This window comes from Oncorhynchus nerka, linkage group LG9b, assembly GCF_034236695.1.
Source record: "Oncorhynchus nerka isolate Pitt River linkage group LG9b, Oner_Uvic_2.0, whole genome shotgun sequence".
Classification (NCBI taxonomy): Eukaryota; Metazoa; Chordata; class Actinopteri; order Salmoniformes; family Salmonidae; genus Oncorhynchus; species Oncorhynchus nerka.
In genome coordinates, this window is record NC_088424.1 from 45,529,029 (window position 1) to 45,548,296 (window position 19,268).

Consider the following 19,268-nt stretch of genomic DNA (forward strand, 5'->3'; position numbering starts at 1 on the left):
CTTGTCTCTCTCTCTCTCTCTGTCTGTCGATCTCTCTCACTCGATCTCTGTGTCTCTCTCTCTCTCTCTCTGTCTGCCTGTCTCTCTCATTCTGTCTCTCTCATTCTCTCTCTGTCTCTCTCATTCTGTCTCTCTCATTCTCTCTCTGTCTCTCTCTCTCTGTCTGTCGTTCTCTCTCACTTGATCTCTGTGTCTCTCTCTCTGTCTGCCTGTCTCGCTCGATCTGTCTCTCTCTTTCAATTCAATTACATTTCAAGGGGCTTTATTGGCATGGGAAACATGTGTTAACATTGCCAAAGCATGTGAGGTAGCTAATATACAAAAGTGAAATAAACAATAAAAATTAACAGTAAACATTACATTACACATACAGAAGTTTCAAAACAATAAAGACATTACAAATGTCATATTACGTATATATACAGTGTTGCAACGATGTACAAATTGTTAAGGGTACACAAGGGAAAATAAATAAGCATAAATATTGGTTGTATTTACAATGGTTTTTGTTCTTCACTGGTTTCCCTTTTCTTGTGGCAAATCTTGCTGCTGTCACAAATCTTGCTGCTGTGATGGCACACTGTGGAATTTCACCCAGTAGATATGGGAGTTCATCAAAATTGGGTTTGTTTTCGTATTCTTTGTGGATCTGTGTAATCTGAGGGAAATATGTGTCTCTAATATGGTCATACGTTGGACAGGATGTTAGGAAGTGCAGCTCATTTTCCACCTCATTTTGTGGGCAGTGTGCACATAGCCTGTCTTCTCTTGAGAGCCATGTCTGCCTACGGCGCCCTTTCTCAATGGCAAGGCTATGCTCACTGAGTCTGTACATAGTCAAAGCTTTCCTTAATTTTGGGTCAGTCACAGTGGTCAGGTATTCTGCCGCTGTGTACTCTCTGGTTAGGGCCAAATAGCATTCTAGATTGCTCTGTGTTTTTGTTAATTCTTTCCAATGTGTCAAGTAATTATCTTTTTGTTTTCTCATGATTTGGTTTGGTCTAATTGTGCTGCTGTCCTGGGGCTCTGTGGGTTTGTGTTTGTGAACAGAGCGCCAGGATCAGCTTGCTTAGGGAACTCTTCTCCAGGTTCATCTCTCTGTAGGTGATGGCTTTGTTATGGAAGGTTTGGGAATCGCTTCCTTTTAGGTGGTTGTAGAATTTAATGGCTCTTTTCTGGATTTTGATAATTAGTGGGTATCGGCCTAATTCTGCTCTGCATGCATTATTTGGTGTTCTACGTTGTACATGGAGGATATTTTTGCAGAATTCTGCATACAGTCTCAATTTGGTGTTTGTCCCATTTTGTGAAGTCTTGGTTGGTGAGCGGACCCCAGACCTCACAGCCATAAAGGGCAATGGGCTCTATGACTGATTCAAGTATTTTTAGCCAGATCCTAATTGGTATGTTGAATTTTATGTTCCTTTTGATGACATAGAATTCCCTTGGTTGTTATGGTTGTTATTCATTGTACTTTAATAAAGAAACTGTACACGAATAAACTAATGAACACTACAAAACAACAAACGTGCGAAAACCTAAAACAGTCCTATCTGGTGCATAACACAGAGACAGGAACAATCACCCACAAACACACAGTGAAACCCAGGCTACCTAAATATGGTTCCCAATCAGAGACAATTACTAACACCTGCCTCTGATTGAGAACCATATCAGGCCAGACATAGAAATAGACAAACAAGACATCCAACATAGAATGCCCACTCAGATCACACCCTGACCAACCAAAACATAGAAACATACAAAGCAAACTATGGTCAGGGTGTGACAATTGGGGTGATCGGTCCTTGGTTCCAAATATTGGGGAAGATGCCAGAGCTAAGGATGATGTTGAAGAGTTTTAGTATTGCCAATTGGGAATTTGTTCTCTGTATATTTGATAATTGCATTAAGGATATCATCAACACCACATGGCTTTTTGAGTTGGAGGGTTTATATTTTGTCCTGTAGCTCATTCAAGGTAATTGGAGAATCCAGTGGTTTCTGGTAGTCTTTAATAGTTGATTCTAAGATTTGATTTTGATCCTGTATATGTTTTTGCTCTTTATTCTTTGTTATAGAGCCAAAAATATTGGAGAAGTGGTTTACCCATACATCTCCATTTTGGATAGATCATTTTTTGTGTTGTTCGTGTTGTTGTTGCTGATTTCTGACGTGCTGTTCCTTCTTTCACACGTGGTAGTGTATTTCTGTATTGTTTTAGTGATTCACCATAGTGAAGGCGTAGACTCAGGTTTTCTGGGTCTCTATGTTTTTAGTTAGACAGGTTTCTCAATTTCTTTCTTAGGTTTTTGCATTCTTCATCAAAACATTTGTCATTGTTGTTCATTTTCTTCGATTTTCTATTTGAGATTTTTAGATTTGATAGGGAAGGTGAGAGGTCAAATATACTGTTAATATTTTCTACTGCCAAGTTTACACCTTCACTATTACAGTGGAACGTTATACCCAGGAAATTGTCTAAAAGGGATTGAATTTGTTGTTGCCTAGTTGTTTTTTGGTAGGTTTCCAAACTGAATTTCTTCCATCTATAGCATTTCTTAATGTTACTCAGTTCCTTTTTCTTTGATGCTTCATGATTGAGTATTGCTCTTTTCAAGTAGACTGTGATTTTGCTGTGGTCTGATGGGGGTGTCAGTGGGCTGACTGTGAACGCTCTGAGAGACTCTGGGTTGAGATCAGTGATAAAGTAGTCTACAGTACTACTGCCAAGAGATGAGCTATAGGTGTACCTACCATAGGAGTCCCCTCGAAGCCTACCATTGACTATGTACATACCCAGCGTGCGACAGAGCTATAGGTGTACCTACCATAGGAGTCCCCTCGAAGCCTACCATTGACTATGTACATACCCAGCGTGCGACAGCTGCAGGAGTTGTGACCCGTTTTTGTTTGTTATGTTGTCATAGTTGTGCCTAGGGGGAGTCCCCTCGAAGCCTACCATTGACTATGTACATACCCAGCGTGCGACAGCTGCAGGAGTTGTGACCCGTTTTTGTTTGTTATGTTGTCATAGTTGTGCCTAGGGGGGCATATGGGGGAGGGAATGCTGTCACCTCCAGGCAGGTGTTTGTCCCCCTGTGTGCTGAGGGTGTCAGGTTCTTGTCCGGTTCTGGCATTTAGGTCGCCACAGACTAGTACATGTCCCTGGGCCTGGAAATAATTGATTTCCCCCTCCAGGATGGAGAAGCTGTCTTCATTAAAATATGGGGATTCTAGTGGGGGGATATAGGTAGCACACAGGAGGACATTTTTCTCTGTTAAGATATTTTCCTTTTGAATTTCTAGCCAAATGTAAAATGTTCCTGTTTTGGTTAGTTTAATGGAGTGAGTTAGGTCTGCTCTATACCAAATTAGCATACCCCCTGAGTCCCTTCCCTGTTTCACACGTGGTAGTCTGGTGGATGGGACTACCAGCTCTCTGTAACCTAGAGGGCAACCAGTGGGTCCGTCTCCTCTATACCAGGTTTCTTGCAGGATGACAATGTCTGTATTACCGATTTCTTTGGTGAAGTCCAGGTTCCTGCTCTTTAGGCCAAAGGCAGATGACCTCAGGCCTATTCCAGGATGGTATAGTGAAGGCTTTGTGTTCCATAAAGTGTCCAATGTTGTTGGTCGTTTGGTTTGGCCTCGGGCCAGTAAGTGTGAGCAGAGCCTGCTGAGCATCTGGTACATGCCATTGGCTTGGGCTAGTGTAAGAGTGGGGGTTGGGCCTGTTTGCCCACTCACTACCTGGGCGTATGTGTGACTTCCATGTTGAGGCCCTCTTTGCGGGGGTGGGGTGCATGGGGTGGGCAGGAGGGGCATATGTTTTTTTTAATTTATTTTTTATTTCACCTTTATTTAACCAGGTAGGCTAGTTGAGAACAAGTTCTCATTTGCAACTGCGACCTGGCCAAGATAAAGCATAGCAGTGTGAACAGACAACACAGAGTTACACATGGAGTAAACAATTAACAAGTCAATAACACAGTAGAAAAAAAAAATGGGCAGTCTATATACAATGTGTGCAAAAGGCATGAGGAGGTAGGCGAATAATACAATTTTGCAGATTAACACTGGAGTGATAAATGATCAGATGGTCATGTACAGGTAGAGATATTGGTGTGCAAAAGAGCAAAAAAGTAAATAAATAAATAAAAAAACAGTATAAAAACAGTATGGGAATGAGGTAGGTGAAAATGGGTGGGCTATTTACCAATAGACTATGTACAGCTGCAGCGATCGGTTAGCTGCTCGGATCAAATCAAATCAAATCAAATCAAAATCAAATCAAATTTTATTTGTCACATACACATGGTTAGCAGATGTTAATGCGAGTGTAGCGAAATGCTTGTGCTTCTAGTTCCGACAATGCAGTGATAACCAACAAGTAATCTAACTAACAATTCTAAAACTACTGTCTTATACACAGTGTTAGGGGATAAAGAATATGTACATAAGGATATATGAGTGAGTGATGGTACAGAGCAGCATACAGTAGATGGTATCGAGTACAGTATATACATATGAGATGAGTATGTAGACAAAGTAAACAAAGTGGCATAGTTAAAGTGGCTAGTGATACATGTATTACATAAGGATGCAGTCGATGATGTAGAGTACAGTATATACGTATGCATATGAGATGAATAATGTAGGGTAAGTAACATTATATAAGGTAGCATTGTTTAAAGTGGCTAGTGATATATTTACATCATTTCCCATCAATTCCCATTATTAAAGTGGCTGGAGTTGGGTCAGTGTCAATGACAGTGTGTTGGCAGCAGCCACTCAATGGTGGCTGTTTAACAGTCTGATAGCCTTGAGATAGAAGCTGTTTTCAGTCTCTCAGTCCCAGCTTTGATGCACCTGTACTGACCTCGCCTTCTGGATGATAGCGGGGTGAACAGGCAGTGGTTCGGGTGGTTGATGTCCTTGATGATCTTTATGGCCTTCCTGTAACATCGGGTGGTGTAGGTGTCCTGGAGGGCAGGTAGTTTGCCCCCGGTGATGCGTTGTGCAGACCTCACTACCCTCTGGAGAGCCTTACGGTTGAGGGCGGAGCAGTTGCCGTACCAGGCGGTGATACAGCCCGCCAGGATGCTCTCGATTGTGCATCTGTAGAAGTTCGTGAGTGCTTTTGGTGACAAGCCGAATTTCTTCAGCCTCCTGAGGTTGAAGAGGCGCTGCTGCGCCTTCTTCACGACGCTGTCAGTGTGAGTGGACCAATTCAGTTTGTCTGTGATGTGTAGCTGATGGATAGCTGATGTTTGAAGTTGGTGAGGGAGATAAAAGTCTCCAACTTCAGCGATTTTTGCAGTTCGTTTCAGTCACAGGCAGCAGAGTACTGGAACGAAAGGCGGCCAAATGAGGTGTTGGCTTTAGGGATGATCAGTGAGATACACCTGCTGGAGCGCGTGCTACGGATGGGTGTTGCCATCGTGACCAGTGAACTGAGATAAGGCGGAGCTTTACCTAGCATGGACTTGTAGATGACCTGGAGCCAGTGGGTCTGGCGACGAATATGTAGCGAGGGCCAGCCGACTAGAGCATACAAGTCGCAGTGGTGGGTGGTATAAGGTGCTTTGGTGACAAAACGGATGGCACTGTGATAGACTGCATCCAGTTTGCTGAGAAGAGTGTTGGAAGCCATTTTGTAGATGACATCGCCGAAGTCGAGGATCGGTAGGATAGTCAGTTTTACTAGGGGTAAGCTTGGCGGCGTGAGTGAAGGAGGCTTTGTTGCGAATAGAAAGCCGACTCTTGATTTGATTTTCGATTGGAGATGTTTGATGTGAGTCTGGAAGGAGAGTTTGCAGTCTAGCCAGACACCTAGGTACTTATAGATGTCCACATATTCAAGGTCGGAACCATCCAGGGTGGTGATGCTAGTCAGGCATGCGGGTGCAGGAAGCGATCGGTTGAAAAGCATGCATTTGGTTTTACTCGCGTTTAAGAGCAGTTGGAGGCCAAGGAAGGAGTGCTGTATGGCATTGAAGCTCGTTTGGAGGTTAGATAGCACAGTGTCCAATGACGGGCCGAAAGTATATAGAATGGTGTCGTCTGCGTAGAGGTGGATCAGGGAATCGCCCGCAGCAAGAGCAACATCATTGATATACACAGAGAAAAGAGTCGGCCCGAGAATGAACCCTGTGGCACCCCCATAGAGACTGCCAGAGGACCGGACAGCATGCCCTCCGATTTGACACACTGAACTCTGTCTGCAAAGTAATTGGTGAACCAGGCAAGGCAGTCATCCGAGAAACCGAGGCTATTGAGTCTGCCGATAAGAATATGGTGATTGACAGAGTCGAAAGCCTTGGCGAGGTCGATGAAGACGGCTGCACAGTACTGTCTTTTATCGATGGCGGTTATGATATCGTTTAGTACCTTGAGCGTGGCTGAGGTGCACCCGTGACCGGCTCGGAAACCAGATTGCACAGCGGAGAAGGTACGGTGGGATTCGAGATGGTCAGTGACCTGTTTGTTGACTTGGCTTTGAAGACCTTAGATAGGCAGGGCAGGATGGATATAGGTCTATAGCAGTTTGGGTCCAGGGTGTCTCCCCCTTTGAAGAGGGGGATGACTGCGGCAGCTTTCAATCCTTGGGGATCTCAGACGATATGAAAGAGAGGTTGAACAGGCTGGTAATAGGGGTTGCGACAATGGCGGCAGATAGTTTCAGAAATAGAGGGTCCAGATTGTCAAGCCCAGCTGATTTGTACGGGTCTAGGTTTTGCAGCTCTTTCAGAACATCTGCTATCTGGATTTGGGTAAAGGAGAACCTGGAGAGGCTTGGGCGAGGAGCTGCGGGGGGGGCGGAGCTGTTGGCCGAGGTTGGAGTAGCCAGGCGGAAGGCATGGCCAGCCGTTGAGAAGTGCTTATTGAAGCTTTCGATAATCGTGGATTTATCGGTGGAGACCGTGTTACCTAGCCTCAGTGCAGTGGGCAGCTGGGAGGAGGTGCTCTTGTTCTCCATGGATTCACAGTGTCCCAGAACTTTTTGGAGTTGAAGAAGCTGGCCTTAGCTTTCCTGACTGACTGCGTGTATTGGTTCCTGACTTCCCTGAACAGTTGCATATCACGGGGGCTATTCGATGCTATTGCAGTCCGCCACAGGATGTTTTTGTGCTGGTCGAGGGCAGTCAGGTCTGGAGTGAACCAAGGGCTGTATCTGTTCTTGGTTCTGCATTTTTTGAACGGAGCATGCTTATCTAAAATGGTGAGGAAGTTACTTTTAAAGAATGACCAGGCATCCTCAACTGACGGGATGAGCCTCTATGTCTGATCTGAGGGGGCCTAAATGGGGTGTGGGCATGGTTGACGTGGGGGGGTGTTGATTTGTTGGGGTGTGGATGTGTCTGGGGGTGCTGTGGTCTGGATGTAAGTCCTCTTGGCGTGGGTCCTCTATGTGTTGGTCCAGGGGCTGGTCCCGCAGGTCTGGGAGAGTGTCTCGCTGGTCTGGGTGGGGTGTCTATTGATCTGTTGCTCCTGTGTGAAGTGTTGGGGATACTTTTGAGAGCGATGTCCTTTAGAGTCCGGGAAAAGGTGGGCACTGCTGCCTTGTAGAGGTGGACCTGGTCATAGAGGCTGTTCAAGTCCAGGGTGGAGTGGTGGGCCAGGAAAACATTTGGTTTTGAGGCACAGTCACGGGAAATACTTGCGTTTACCCGCTGTATTGTGGCAGGGTGGAAGTATTTTCGTGGTAGCAGGGTGGAGATAACCACTTGTGCGTTGGGGAAAGTAGAAGAAGCTTTTTCAATCGCTCCCGTCAGTCTGTGTCTTGTGTTTGTCCTCAGTGGTTGTGGGGGGGTTATCAGAAGGGCTATCAGGGTGGCTGACAGGGGGGGTGAGAGCCACTGGGCTTGGGGTTTGTTAGAGATGAAATCCCAAAAAAAGACTCCACTGGAGAGGGCAGAGGAGCATCTAAATTCACTCTATGCAGCCCGGAGAAGCAAACCTGGAGTGTGTACACGCAAAATGAATGAAATAAAAGTCCTTCTTGTTGATGGAGGAAACATTAAAACTGTGGATGAGAGTCTTGAAGCATTTGATGCTGTTCTCAAAGACTTTAAGAATGCTCATGAATCTGAGCTAGAGCTGGTCACAGAGGAGGAAACAGGAAATGACTTTCAGAATGCTCATGAATCGGAGCTAGAGCTGGTCACAGAGGAGGAACAGGAAATGACTTTCAGAATGCTCATGAATCTGTGCTAGAGCTGGTCACAGAGGAGGAACAGGAAATGACTTTCAGAATGCTCATGAATCGGAGCTAGAGCTGGTCACAGAGGAAGAACAGGAAATGACTTTCAGAATGCTCATGAATCGGAGCTAGAGCTGGTCACAGAGCAGGAACAGGAAATGACTTTCAGAATGCTCATGAATCGGAGCTAGAGCTGGTCACAGAGGAGGAACAGGAAATGACTTTCAGAATGCTCATGAATCGGAGCTAGAGCTGGTCACAGAGGAGGAACAGGAAATGACTTTCAGAATGCTCATGAATCGGAGCTAGAGCTGGTCACAGAGGAGGAACAGGAAATGACTTTCAGAATGCTCATGAATCAGAGCTAGAGCTGGTCACAGAGGAGGAACAGGAAATGAGAGCATTAACTATTATCAACCAAGAATGAGAACTTATGAACATTTCCTGAAAGAGGTGGAAATATGGAAAAAAAAAGATGAAATTGAGCCACAAACGTTCATTGAACCACACGACAGCATTTCCAATGTGTCAAACACATCAAGTAAAACAAAGGATTCTACGACTGCTTCTTCAGTGTCCTCTGCACGCCTAAAAGCTGAGGCAGAACGAGCAGCTCTACTAGCTCGCCAAGCATCATTACAGAACAAGCATGCACTGGAACTGGAGAAGGCTCAACTGGAACAACAGAAAGCTCAACTGGAACAACAGAAAGCTCAACTGGAACCAACAGAAAGCTCAACTGGAACAACAGAAAGCTCAACTGGAACAACAGAAAGCTCAACTGGAACCACAGAAAGCTCAACTGGAACCACAGAAAGCTCAACTGGAACAACAGAAAGCTCAACTGGAACAACAGAAAGCTCAACTGGAACCACAGAAAGCTCAACTGGAACAACAGAAAGCTCAACTGAATTTTAGGAGGGAAAAAATGGCACTGGAAGCGGACATAGCAGCATATAATGCCAAACTGATGGTCCTGGAGAGTGTTGAGTCAACTTCTCAATCCCATGCTGTGGCAGTCCACTTACTAAGCCAAGAAGATGGAATGAACTCTTATTTTGAGAACCAGAAACCCGAGGTCTGTGAGGAACCTGAACCATCACCTGTTGAGTTTGCTGCATTAGGTGCAGTTCCAAAGACCCCACTACAAAGAGTTTTACAACAACCAACCACAAAGCCATCAAAACCTATTCAGAAAACAGTCATAAACCACACCCTTCAGCAGCCAACATCAAGGTCTAGCAATCAACACAGAATCAACACTGCGGGTATCAGCCATAATACCAGCCATGATAACCTCTCTACTGTCATGCAAAGGCAGAATGAAATTGCTGACCTCCTTGTACTACAGCACAAACTCTACACTTTAGGACATTCATGCGTGCATTTGAGCATGGCATAGAAGATAAGACTAGCTGTCACCAGGATAGGCTCTATTACCTGAAACAGTACACCTCTGGTCAGCCCAAGGATCTGGTCCGTAGTTGGAAGCATATGGAAGCCAGAAGAGGCTATGCAGAGGCTAAGAGGTTGTTAAAGGAACACTTTGGCAATGAAATCAAAGTCACCACTGCTTACATGGAAAAAGCTTGGAACTGGACAAACATCAAACCGGATGATGGAAAGGGACTGGGTGGCTATGCACTCTATCTTAGAGGATGCTGTAACGCTATGCAAGACCTACAGAACATGGAAGAGCTTAATCTTCATTCCAACATAAAGTTGATAATGTCAAAACTTCCCTACAAACTAAGGGAATAATGTGATATTTTAGAGAGAAGCCACCTGAGGGCCCAGTTCAGTTTAGTGACCTTGTGATGTTCATGGAAAAACAGGCCAAAATACTGCAGGATCCGTTGTACGGAGATATTCAAGATCCCCTGACCAACAAAAAGTGTTTTTAAACCATAACAGAAGCTGACTTTAAACAGCAGTTCAAGTCCAAGAGTAGGGGAAGCAGCTTTACCACTGCAGTAGCTGTAGTGGCAGATTGTGACCCTGAAAAACCTCTAAAAGAACAAACATTCAAAGTCAAGAAACCAGGCACCTACCCTTCTGATGCTCCCAGTATCTCATGTGTATTTTGCGCAGGTGAGCATTTCTTGGTCGACTGCCAACAGGTGAAGGCACAGCCACACGAAGCCAAGGTTGAGTTTCTGAGATCAAAAGGCCTTTGTTTTGGCTGTTTGATGAGAGGACACTTAAGCAAATAATGTAAAAGAAGGATGATCTGTCAAAGAAAGCACCCCACTATCCTGCACATTGAATGAAGAGAGAGATTTAGATCTCTGAAGGCAGATACGAGGGGTGTAGCAGTAAAGCGGGAGGAGACTGTCAGCAGTGCTCTTGTTTCACTGGAAGCTGGTGAAGATTACCGGGGCCGGTGCAGATTGTGCACTTGCAATTGTGCCAGTTCAAGTAAAGATGGCAAATGGAAGCAAGTCTGTGTTAACCTATGCATTTCTCGATTCTGGTAGCTCAGCAACATTTTGTACGGAGAGACTCATGAGGCAGTGAGATTGAAATAATGGGGCGAATAATAATAATGAATGAATAATGGAGAGTCCTACCAAGAGGTTTGAGATATCTGGATTAGAGATTGGCAATGTGGAAGGCGACACATTTCTTGCATTACCAAAGGTCTACACCCAAAATAAGATCCCAGTGACAAGGGAGGATATTCCCACCCAGAAAGATCTCAAAAGGTGGCCATACCGGAAAGAGGTTCAGTTGAAGGAGAGTGATGCTGACGTCGAACTCCTGATTGGCGTAAATGCTCCAAAGGCAATGGAACCCTGGAAAATCATAAATAGTCAAGGCAACGGACCGTATGCAGTGAAAACCCTCTTTGGGTGGGTGATGAACGGTCCTCTTAACAATTGTACCATGGCAGAAGAATCTGGGCATCCTACGGTGATGGCCAATCGTATCTCAATGGCCGACCTGGGGGTTCTTCTTGAAAATCAGTACAACCATGACTTCCTTGAGAGAGAGTATGAAGAGAAAAGTAAGATGTCAGCTGAGGATCGTAGGTTTATGGAGATCGTATCAAGCTCCATAACCCTCAAAGACCATCACTACTACTTACCGTTGCCCTTTCGCAAAAAATATGTAGTCCTGCCAAACAATCGTGACATGGCAAAGCAGCGGGCTCTAAATATTATCAGGAAGTTCAAGAGGGACAAAGGTTACACTGCAGAGTACAAAGGCTTCATGGAAGAGATGATAACAAAAGGTTACGCCGAGAAGGTACCACAAGAACAGCTCCTCAGAGAGAAAGGCAAGGCATGGTACATACCACACCATGGTGTTCACCATAAGTGCAAAGGAACGATATGAGTGGTGTTTGACTGTTCATAATCCTATAAAGGTACATCTCTTAACAGTGAACTCCTTCAAGGCCTTGACCTGGCAAACACGCTTATAGGAGTCTTGCTAAGATTTCGGCAAGAGCACATTGCCATGATGGCAGACATCCATGTAATGTTCATGAAGATTGAAGATTACTTAGACTTCCTGCGATTCCTATGGTGGCCGGACGGTGATACTATCAAAAGATTGGAGGAGTACAGAATGACGGTGATCTTTTCGGTGCTATATCCTCTCCAAGTTGTGCAAACTTTGCACTGCGAAAGACTGCAGAAGACAACTGTGAGAGGTACGATGAAGAGGTGATTCAAACAGGTGATTCAAACAGTCAAGTCCAACTTCTATGTTGATGACTGCCTCAAGTCAGTGGCCACAGAAGAACAAGCCATAGCTCTCACAAAAAACCTCAGGGATGTGTGCTCTCAGGGTGGGTTCAAATTGACCAAGTGGGTCAGCAACAACCGCGCTGTGCTGGCTTCTATCCCTGATGAACACAAAGCCAAGCAGATAAAAGAACTGGACCTGGACAGAGAAAAGCTGCCTGTTGAAAGAGCACTTGGAATCCGATGGAACATTGAAAGTGATGCGTTTACCTTCCGAGTCACTGTCAAGAACGGACCCCTTACAAGAAGAGGTATTCTCTCAACTGTCAGCTCTATTTATGATCCATTAGGTTTCCTCGCCCCATTCGTATTAAAGGCAAAGCAAATTCTTCAAGTGCTCTGCAAGTTAAAGTGTGGATGGGACGAAGTCATCCCTGAAGAACACTCTATTTCATGGAAGACATGGCTCTCAGAGCTGGACCAGCTCTCCAGATTCCAGGTGTATGATGCCTGAGAACTTTTGTCAAGTCAAGACCACACAGCTGCATCACTTCGGTGATGCAAGTGAACAAGGTTATGGCACGGCAAGCTACCTTAGGTTCACAAACGGTATGGAAAAGGTCCACATCGCATTCATACTGGGGAAATCAAGGGTGACTCCACTCAAGCAGATTACTATCCCCAGACTGGAACTTGCCGCAGCAACATTGGCAGTGCGAGTGGACAGGATGTTAAGGTTGGAGCTCCAGATTGAGGAGTCAACTTTCTGGACGGACAGCCAGTTTGTGGTAAAATACATCCGCAATTATACCAAGAGATTCCATACCTTTGTGGCTAATAGGGTTGCTATGATCCGTGACCTATCGAAAGCAAAACAGTGGAGGTATTTGAACTCCAAACACAACCCAGCCGATGATGCCTCAAGAGGATTACATGTTGAAATGTTCCTGAACTCAAAGAGATGGCGCAAAGGACCAGAATTTCTGGAGAAAAAAGAAACTCAATGGCCGAAAGTCCCAGAGGAGCTTGGCTCCATCCCTCCGGACGATCCAGAGGTGAGAAAAGACGTAATCGTAAACCATACAAGTGTGGAAGAAAAGAGTCCAACCAGCAAACTGATTGAGTACTATTGAACATGGAACAGCTTGAAGAAAGCAGTTGCCTGGATGCTGAAACTGAAGAGACTTCTTCTACAGTTAAGCCAGAAAAGGGAAATTCTCTCTCAAACTGATCCAAGATCAGATCAGAGTCTGACAAACTCACTGAAGGAACAAATTGACAAGTTCAAACTGACGTTTGGAAAAGAAAGTCTGTGGATGACCTAGATGAAGCAGAAAAGGTCATCATTCGATTTGAGCAACGGCAGCACTTTAAACAAGAAATTGCACTAGTTGTGAAAGGAAAACAATGTGCCAAGAGAAGCGGCTCAATCTGTAAGCTTGATCCAATTATTGACAATGGCATTCTGAGAGTGGGAGGAAGATTAAGCAAAGCTGCTATGCCTACCGGAACTAAAGAATCCTATGATCCTGCCCAAAGACTCCTACATCTCCAGACTGATCTTACTCCACATCCATGAGCAGGTTGGCCCCTCTGGGAGAGGTCACGTGCTTTCTAGACTTTGCCAGCGATATTGGATACCCTGTGCCAACTTCTTCGCAAGGAAGATCCTTAAGAGCTGTGCCTTCTGCAGGCGGATGCAAGCAAGAGCTGGAGAACAGAAGATGGCCGACCTTCCACAAGATCGGGTGTCACCTGATTTGCTGCCTTTCACCCATGTGGGCATAGATTACTTCGGCCCCATAGAGGTGAAGCGAGGCCGCGTTCATGTGAAGCGGTATGGTGTGATCTTTACTTGCCTTGTGAGTCGAGCTGTCCTTCTAAAAGTTGCTAGTTATCTGGATACTGATTCCTGCATCAATGGCCTGCGCAGGTTCATCTGTCGAAGTAACAAGTATCAGAACAGACAGTGGCACCAACTTTGTTGGAACACACAGAGAGCTAGGAGAAGCTCTGAAAGAGCTGGATCACAACAAGATTCTAAATGAATTACTGAAGGAAGGAGTGACATGGTCATTCAATCCTCCCTCTGGAGCACACCATGGGAGAGGTTGATCCGACTGGTGAAAAAGATCCTCTATTCAGTCCTTAAAGAGCAAGTACTGGATGCTGAGGCTTTGCAAGACAGCATTGTGTGAAGTTGAGGCGATTTATGAACCACAGACCAATCACTACTGTAACAAATGACCCTAATGATCTAGAACCCCTGACTCCGAACCATCTGCTTCATCTGAAAGCTAAGCCAGTCCTGCCACCAGGACTATTCCAGAGAAGCGACCTATACTCACGAAGGAGATGGAAGCAAGTACAATATATCAGTGACCTCTTCTGGAAGAGATGGATCAGGGAGTATCTTCCACTTATGCAGGAACGGAACAAGTGGAACAAAACTAAGAGAAACTTCAGTCCAGTTGTGGTCATCGTCGATGACACCGCCCCAAGGAACTCTTGGCTAATGGGGGCGTGTGGTGGAGGCGTTGCCAGGGGCCAAAGGTCTTGTCCAGAGCGTCATGGTTAAGACTAAGACCAATATCTTACAGAGACCTATCAATAAACTCTGTCTGCTCCTTGAGGCGACGGAGTGCCACACACACACACACACAGTGCTCCATCTTAGAATCACGTGCACCTCTGATTCGTTGATGTCGTACTCTTACATTCTTTGATGTCATAGTCATACATTTTTGGAAGTTGAACACCTTTACACTTCAACTTAGACTGAGATCTATGGACTATTTTCCTATATGGCACCTTGTATATTTGTATATAGCTATGAACTGTAATAGTGCTCTGGTATAGAACGTTTTGTGTGTTGGCTCTACGTTTGAATATTAAGTAATTGTTGTGCATTCAGTGCAGTCAACATTTAGGGGCTGGTTTGTTAGAGCCGATTTGGACATATTTGTATAAAAGACTGAACATACCGAGCTCCATGTACATTTGTGTAAATATATTAAATATTAATGTACATGATGAAATATTAGGTACGTACCTTTATGATTTATATTTACCTGATTGAGATATATTCATTTGTTAGTGTAACTCAGTTTTTGCCCCCCCCTCTTGCCCATTCATTGTATTGTGGTAAGTGTGTTAGGATAAAGGCAGGAAGTTGGACCTTCGGTGGAGGGAGTCCTTGCTAGATGCGGGAGCGGTATAGTTTTTTGACCATACAGACAGGTCATAATATGTATTTTCCATATAAAGTATTCTATGCTTTAAGTTGATTGGAGAATAATTTCTTTGTTAGATATAAGAAGAATAAACATTTTTGTTGCACCATATCCCTGGATGTCATTGAATGTTTGGCCGTTTGGAAACCTTGAGTGTGGACTGTATGCGTACCAAACAACCCTGCCTCAGGCTTGGGCAGTGGCTATGGTAATGTCTGTTCTGCTGTGGTGCCGATGCTATGGTCAGGGTCTAGTGTGGACTGTTCTGCTGTGGTGTCGATGCTATGGTCAGGGTCTAGTGTGGACTGTTCTGCTGTGGTGTCGATGCTATGGTCAGGGTCTGGTGTGGACTGTTCTGCTGTGGTGTTGACACTATGGTCAGGGTCTGGTGTGGACTGTTCTGCTGTGGTGTCGACACTATGGTCAGGGTCTGGTGTGGACTGTTCTGCTGTGATGTCGATGCTATAGTCAGGGTCTGGTGTGGACTGTTCTGCTGTGATGTCGATGCTATAGTCAGGGTCTGGTGGGTCAGGGTCTGGTGTGGACTGTTCTGCTGTGGTGTGGACTCTATGGTCAGGGTCTGGTGTGGACTGTTCTGCTGTGGTGTCGATGCTATGGTCAGGGTCTGGTGTGGACTGTTCTGCTGTGATGTCGATGCTATAGTCAGGGTCTGGTGTGGACTGTTCTGCTGTGGTGTCGATGCTATGGTCAGGGTCTGGTGTGGACTGTTCTGCTGTGGTGTCGATGCTATGGTCAGGGTCTGGTGTGGACTGTTCTGCTGTGATGTCGATGCTATGGTCAGGATCTGATGGGTCAGGGTCTAGTGTGGACTGTTCTGCTGTGGTGTCGACACTATGGTCAGGGTCTGGTGTGGACTGTTCTGCTGTGGTGTCGATGCTATGGTCAGGGTCTGATGGGTCAGGGTCTGGTGTGGACTGTTCTGCTGTGATGCTATGGTCAGGGTCTGGTGTGGACTGTTCTGCTGTGGTGTCGATGCTATGGTCAGGGTCTGATGGGTCAGGGTCTGGTGTGGACTGTTCTGCTGTGGTGTCGAAACTTTTGTCGGGTGCTGAGGTGGGGTGTGCTGCTGGCTTCTCTGTGGGGGTGGCCAGCCCTCTAGTAGGTGGTACTCTGTCACACGCCATCCCCCTCACCCTCTCCTCCAGCAATCTGATCCTCTCCTCTAGTGCTCTGTTCTGCTCCTCTTTTCCTGTTGTAGTTGTCTCACCACAGTCCAGAGTGCAGATATGTCTCTCATCTCCACCAGCAGTCTGATCCTCTCCTCTAGTGCTCTGTTCTGCTCCTGCTCCTGCTCTTTCTCCTGTTGTAGTTGTCTCACCACAGTCCAGAGTGTAGATATGTCTCTCTCCTCCACCAGCAGTCTGATCCTCTCCTCTAGTGCTCTGTTCTGCTCCTCTTTCTCCTGTTGTATTTGTCTCACCACAGTCCAGAGTGTAGATATGTCTCTCTCCACCTCCAGCTCTCCGGGTCTGGTTAAGAGAGTGTTGTTGTGCTGGACTGTTGTCTGGGTCTGTGCTGACTGGAGTGTAATCACCTGCTGTTCCAGCTCCACCTGTCTTACCTCCAGCTGGGTGAATTTATCCTTCATTTCAATGAGAGGGTAGTACTCTGTGCTGGGAGGTTGACTTTCCGCTGGGGGTGGCTCGTCTGTGGGGTTATATAATGAAGAGGTCTGGTCTTACCCGCTCGGGGTTGCTCATCTGTGGGGTTATATAATGAATAGGTCTGGTCTGACCCGCTCGGGGTGGCTCGTCTGTGGGGTTATATAATGAAGAGGTCTGATCTGACCCACTCGGGTTGGGGGTGTCTTTCTCAAGGGAGAGCTTCTCCTGCTGGGCTAATTCTTTGATTAGGTGAAAGTCCAGCTGAAACTGTTTGGGGTTGCCCTGTACCATTACTGTTCCAGACTTATAGAGATTTATATTAGCTGACTCAGAGTCCTCGTTGTCAAGTATCCTGTCTCTCTCACTCAATCTCTGTCTCTCGCTCTCTCTGTCTCTCTCGATCCCTGTTTCTCTCGCTCTCTCTGTCTCTCTCTCTGTCTGCCTGTCTCTCTCTCTCGATCCCTGTTTCTCTCTGTCTGCCTGTCTCTCTCTCTCGAACTCTGCTTCTCCCTCGATCTCTCTCGCGCGCTCTCGATCTCTCTCTCACTCGATCTCTGTCTCTCTCTCTCTCTGTCTGTCTTTTTCACTCAATCTCTGTCTCTCTGTCTGTCTGTCTCTCTCTCTCTTTCCCTGTTTCTCTCGCTCTCTCTCAATCTGTTTCTCTCTCTCTCTCGATCTCTGTTTCTCCCTCTCTCGCTCTCTGTCTCTCCCTCTCCCCATCCCTAGTGTATGGAATCACCTGTCTGTTTCATTCATTCTTCTTCATTCCATTGCATCCCTCCATCACAACTTATCATTCTACTAACTCACCTCTCAGACCAGCGGGATGGTTGGTTGGTTTCATTTTCATTTCTAACCCCTCTGCTAGCCACCTGGAAAATGCTTCACACACACACACACACACACACACACACAGACACACACACACACACACACACATACACACACACACACATACACACACACACACACACACCGTCACACACACAATAATGAACACCATTAACCATTTTGTTCCCTTTCGTTGATTTTCTCCGGGTTTTCTCCTCCAGAATGGTTCCAGTGAGAAGCGTGAGATTCGTCAGTTCCAGTTCATGGCCTGGCCGGACCACGGGGTACCAGAGTACCCCACCCCTATCCTGGCCTTCCTACGACGGGTCAAAGCCTGCAACCCTCCTGACGCTGGGCCCATGGTGGTACACTGCAGGTAAACTATACCGTTTTTGCGACTGCACTTGAAGAAACTTTAAAAGTTCTTGAAATGTTTCCGTATTGATTGACCTTCATGTCTTAAAGTGATGATGGACTGTCGTTTCTCTTTGCTTATTTGAGCTGTTCTTGTCATAATATGGACTTTGGTCTTTTACCAAATAGGGCTATGTTCTGTGTACCACCTTTACCTTGTCACAACACAACTGATTGGCTCAAACGCAATAAGAAGGAAAGAAATTCCACAAATGAACTTTTAACAAGGCACACCTGTTCATTGAAATGCATTCCAGGTGACTACCTCATGAAGCTGGTTGAGAGAATGCCTAGTAGGTGCAAAACTGTCGTTAAGGGAAAGGGTGGCTACTTTGAAGAATCTGAAATATAAAATATTTATAAAAATATATAAAATCCTCCCTCAGTGCGGGCGTGTAATGTTAACCTCCCTCCTGTCTCCTCCCTCAGTGCGGGCGTGTAATGTTAACCTCTCTCCTCCCTCAGTGCGGGCGTGGGTAGAACAGGCTGCCTGATCGTGATCGAGGCCATGCTGGAGCGTATGAAGCATGAGAAGTCGGTGGATATCTACGGTCATGTGACGTGTATGAGAGCTCAGAGGAACTACATGGTGCAGACTGAGGACCAATATGTCTTTATCCACGAGGCCCTGCTAGAGGCAGCCACCTGTGGCCTCACTGAGGTCCCAGCACGCAATCTGTACGCACACATACAGAAACTCACCCAGCCGCCCACAGGGGAGACTGTCACCGCCATGGAGCTGGAGTTTAAGGTAATATTAATATATATAATAATAATATGTAGAATCTTCATCACCATCATCATCATAATGAAAATAACATCTGGAACTTTAACACGTAGATCAGAAACGGATTGGATAGGTGTATGCCATTGTTACCCAATACATTCCTAGTTGAGGATTCCACCCGGCCTATCAGATGTTGAGGTGGAGCCGCTACTCCTGTGATTGGACAGTGACAGTCGGGATGTTTTCAGATCTGTCACCTCATTGGTCCCTCACCCTCCTTCCTCCTCCTGTGATTGGACAGTGACAGTGGGGATGTTTTCAGATCTGTTACCTCATTGGTCCCTCACCCTCCTTCCTCCTCCTGTGATTGGACAGTGTAGTTCAGGGATGGGCAACTTTGAAGGAAGGGGTCGGGGCCCACAACAAAGATGGGAACTCATCATAAGGGGCTGCAGTGGCTCGGCGGGGGGGGGTGCGTACCCACATCCATTCCCAGACATGCAGTCAGAGCTGGCTGGAGACCTTTGGAGCCCCCCACCC

The 19,268-nt window shown here is 45.9% G+C and overlaps 1 protein-coding gene across 5 annotated transcripts in view; it reads left to right on the plus strand.

Moving 5' to 3' along the window:
• Positions 1–19,268, plus strand: part of LOC115124740 (receptor-type tyrosine-protein phosphatase F) — a 460,456-nt gene that overhangs the window by 424,369 nt on the left and 16,819 nt on the right. For all 5 annotated transcript variants that reach the window (XM_065013771.1, XM_065013769.1, XM_065013773.1 and 2 more), the window contains 2 exons: positions 17,809–17,963; positions 18,467–18,752. In XM_065013771.1, coding sequence (XP_064869843.1) covers positions 17,809–17,963; positions 18,467–18,752 — 441 coding nt within the window. The remainder of the gene's footprint in view (positions 1–17,808; positions 17,964–18,466; positions 18,753–19,268) is intronic.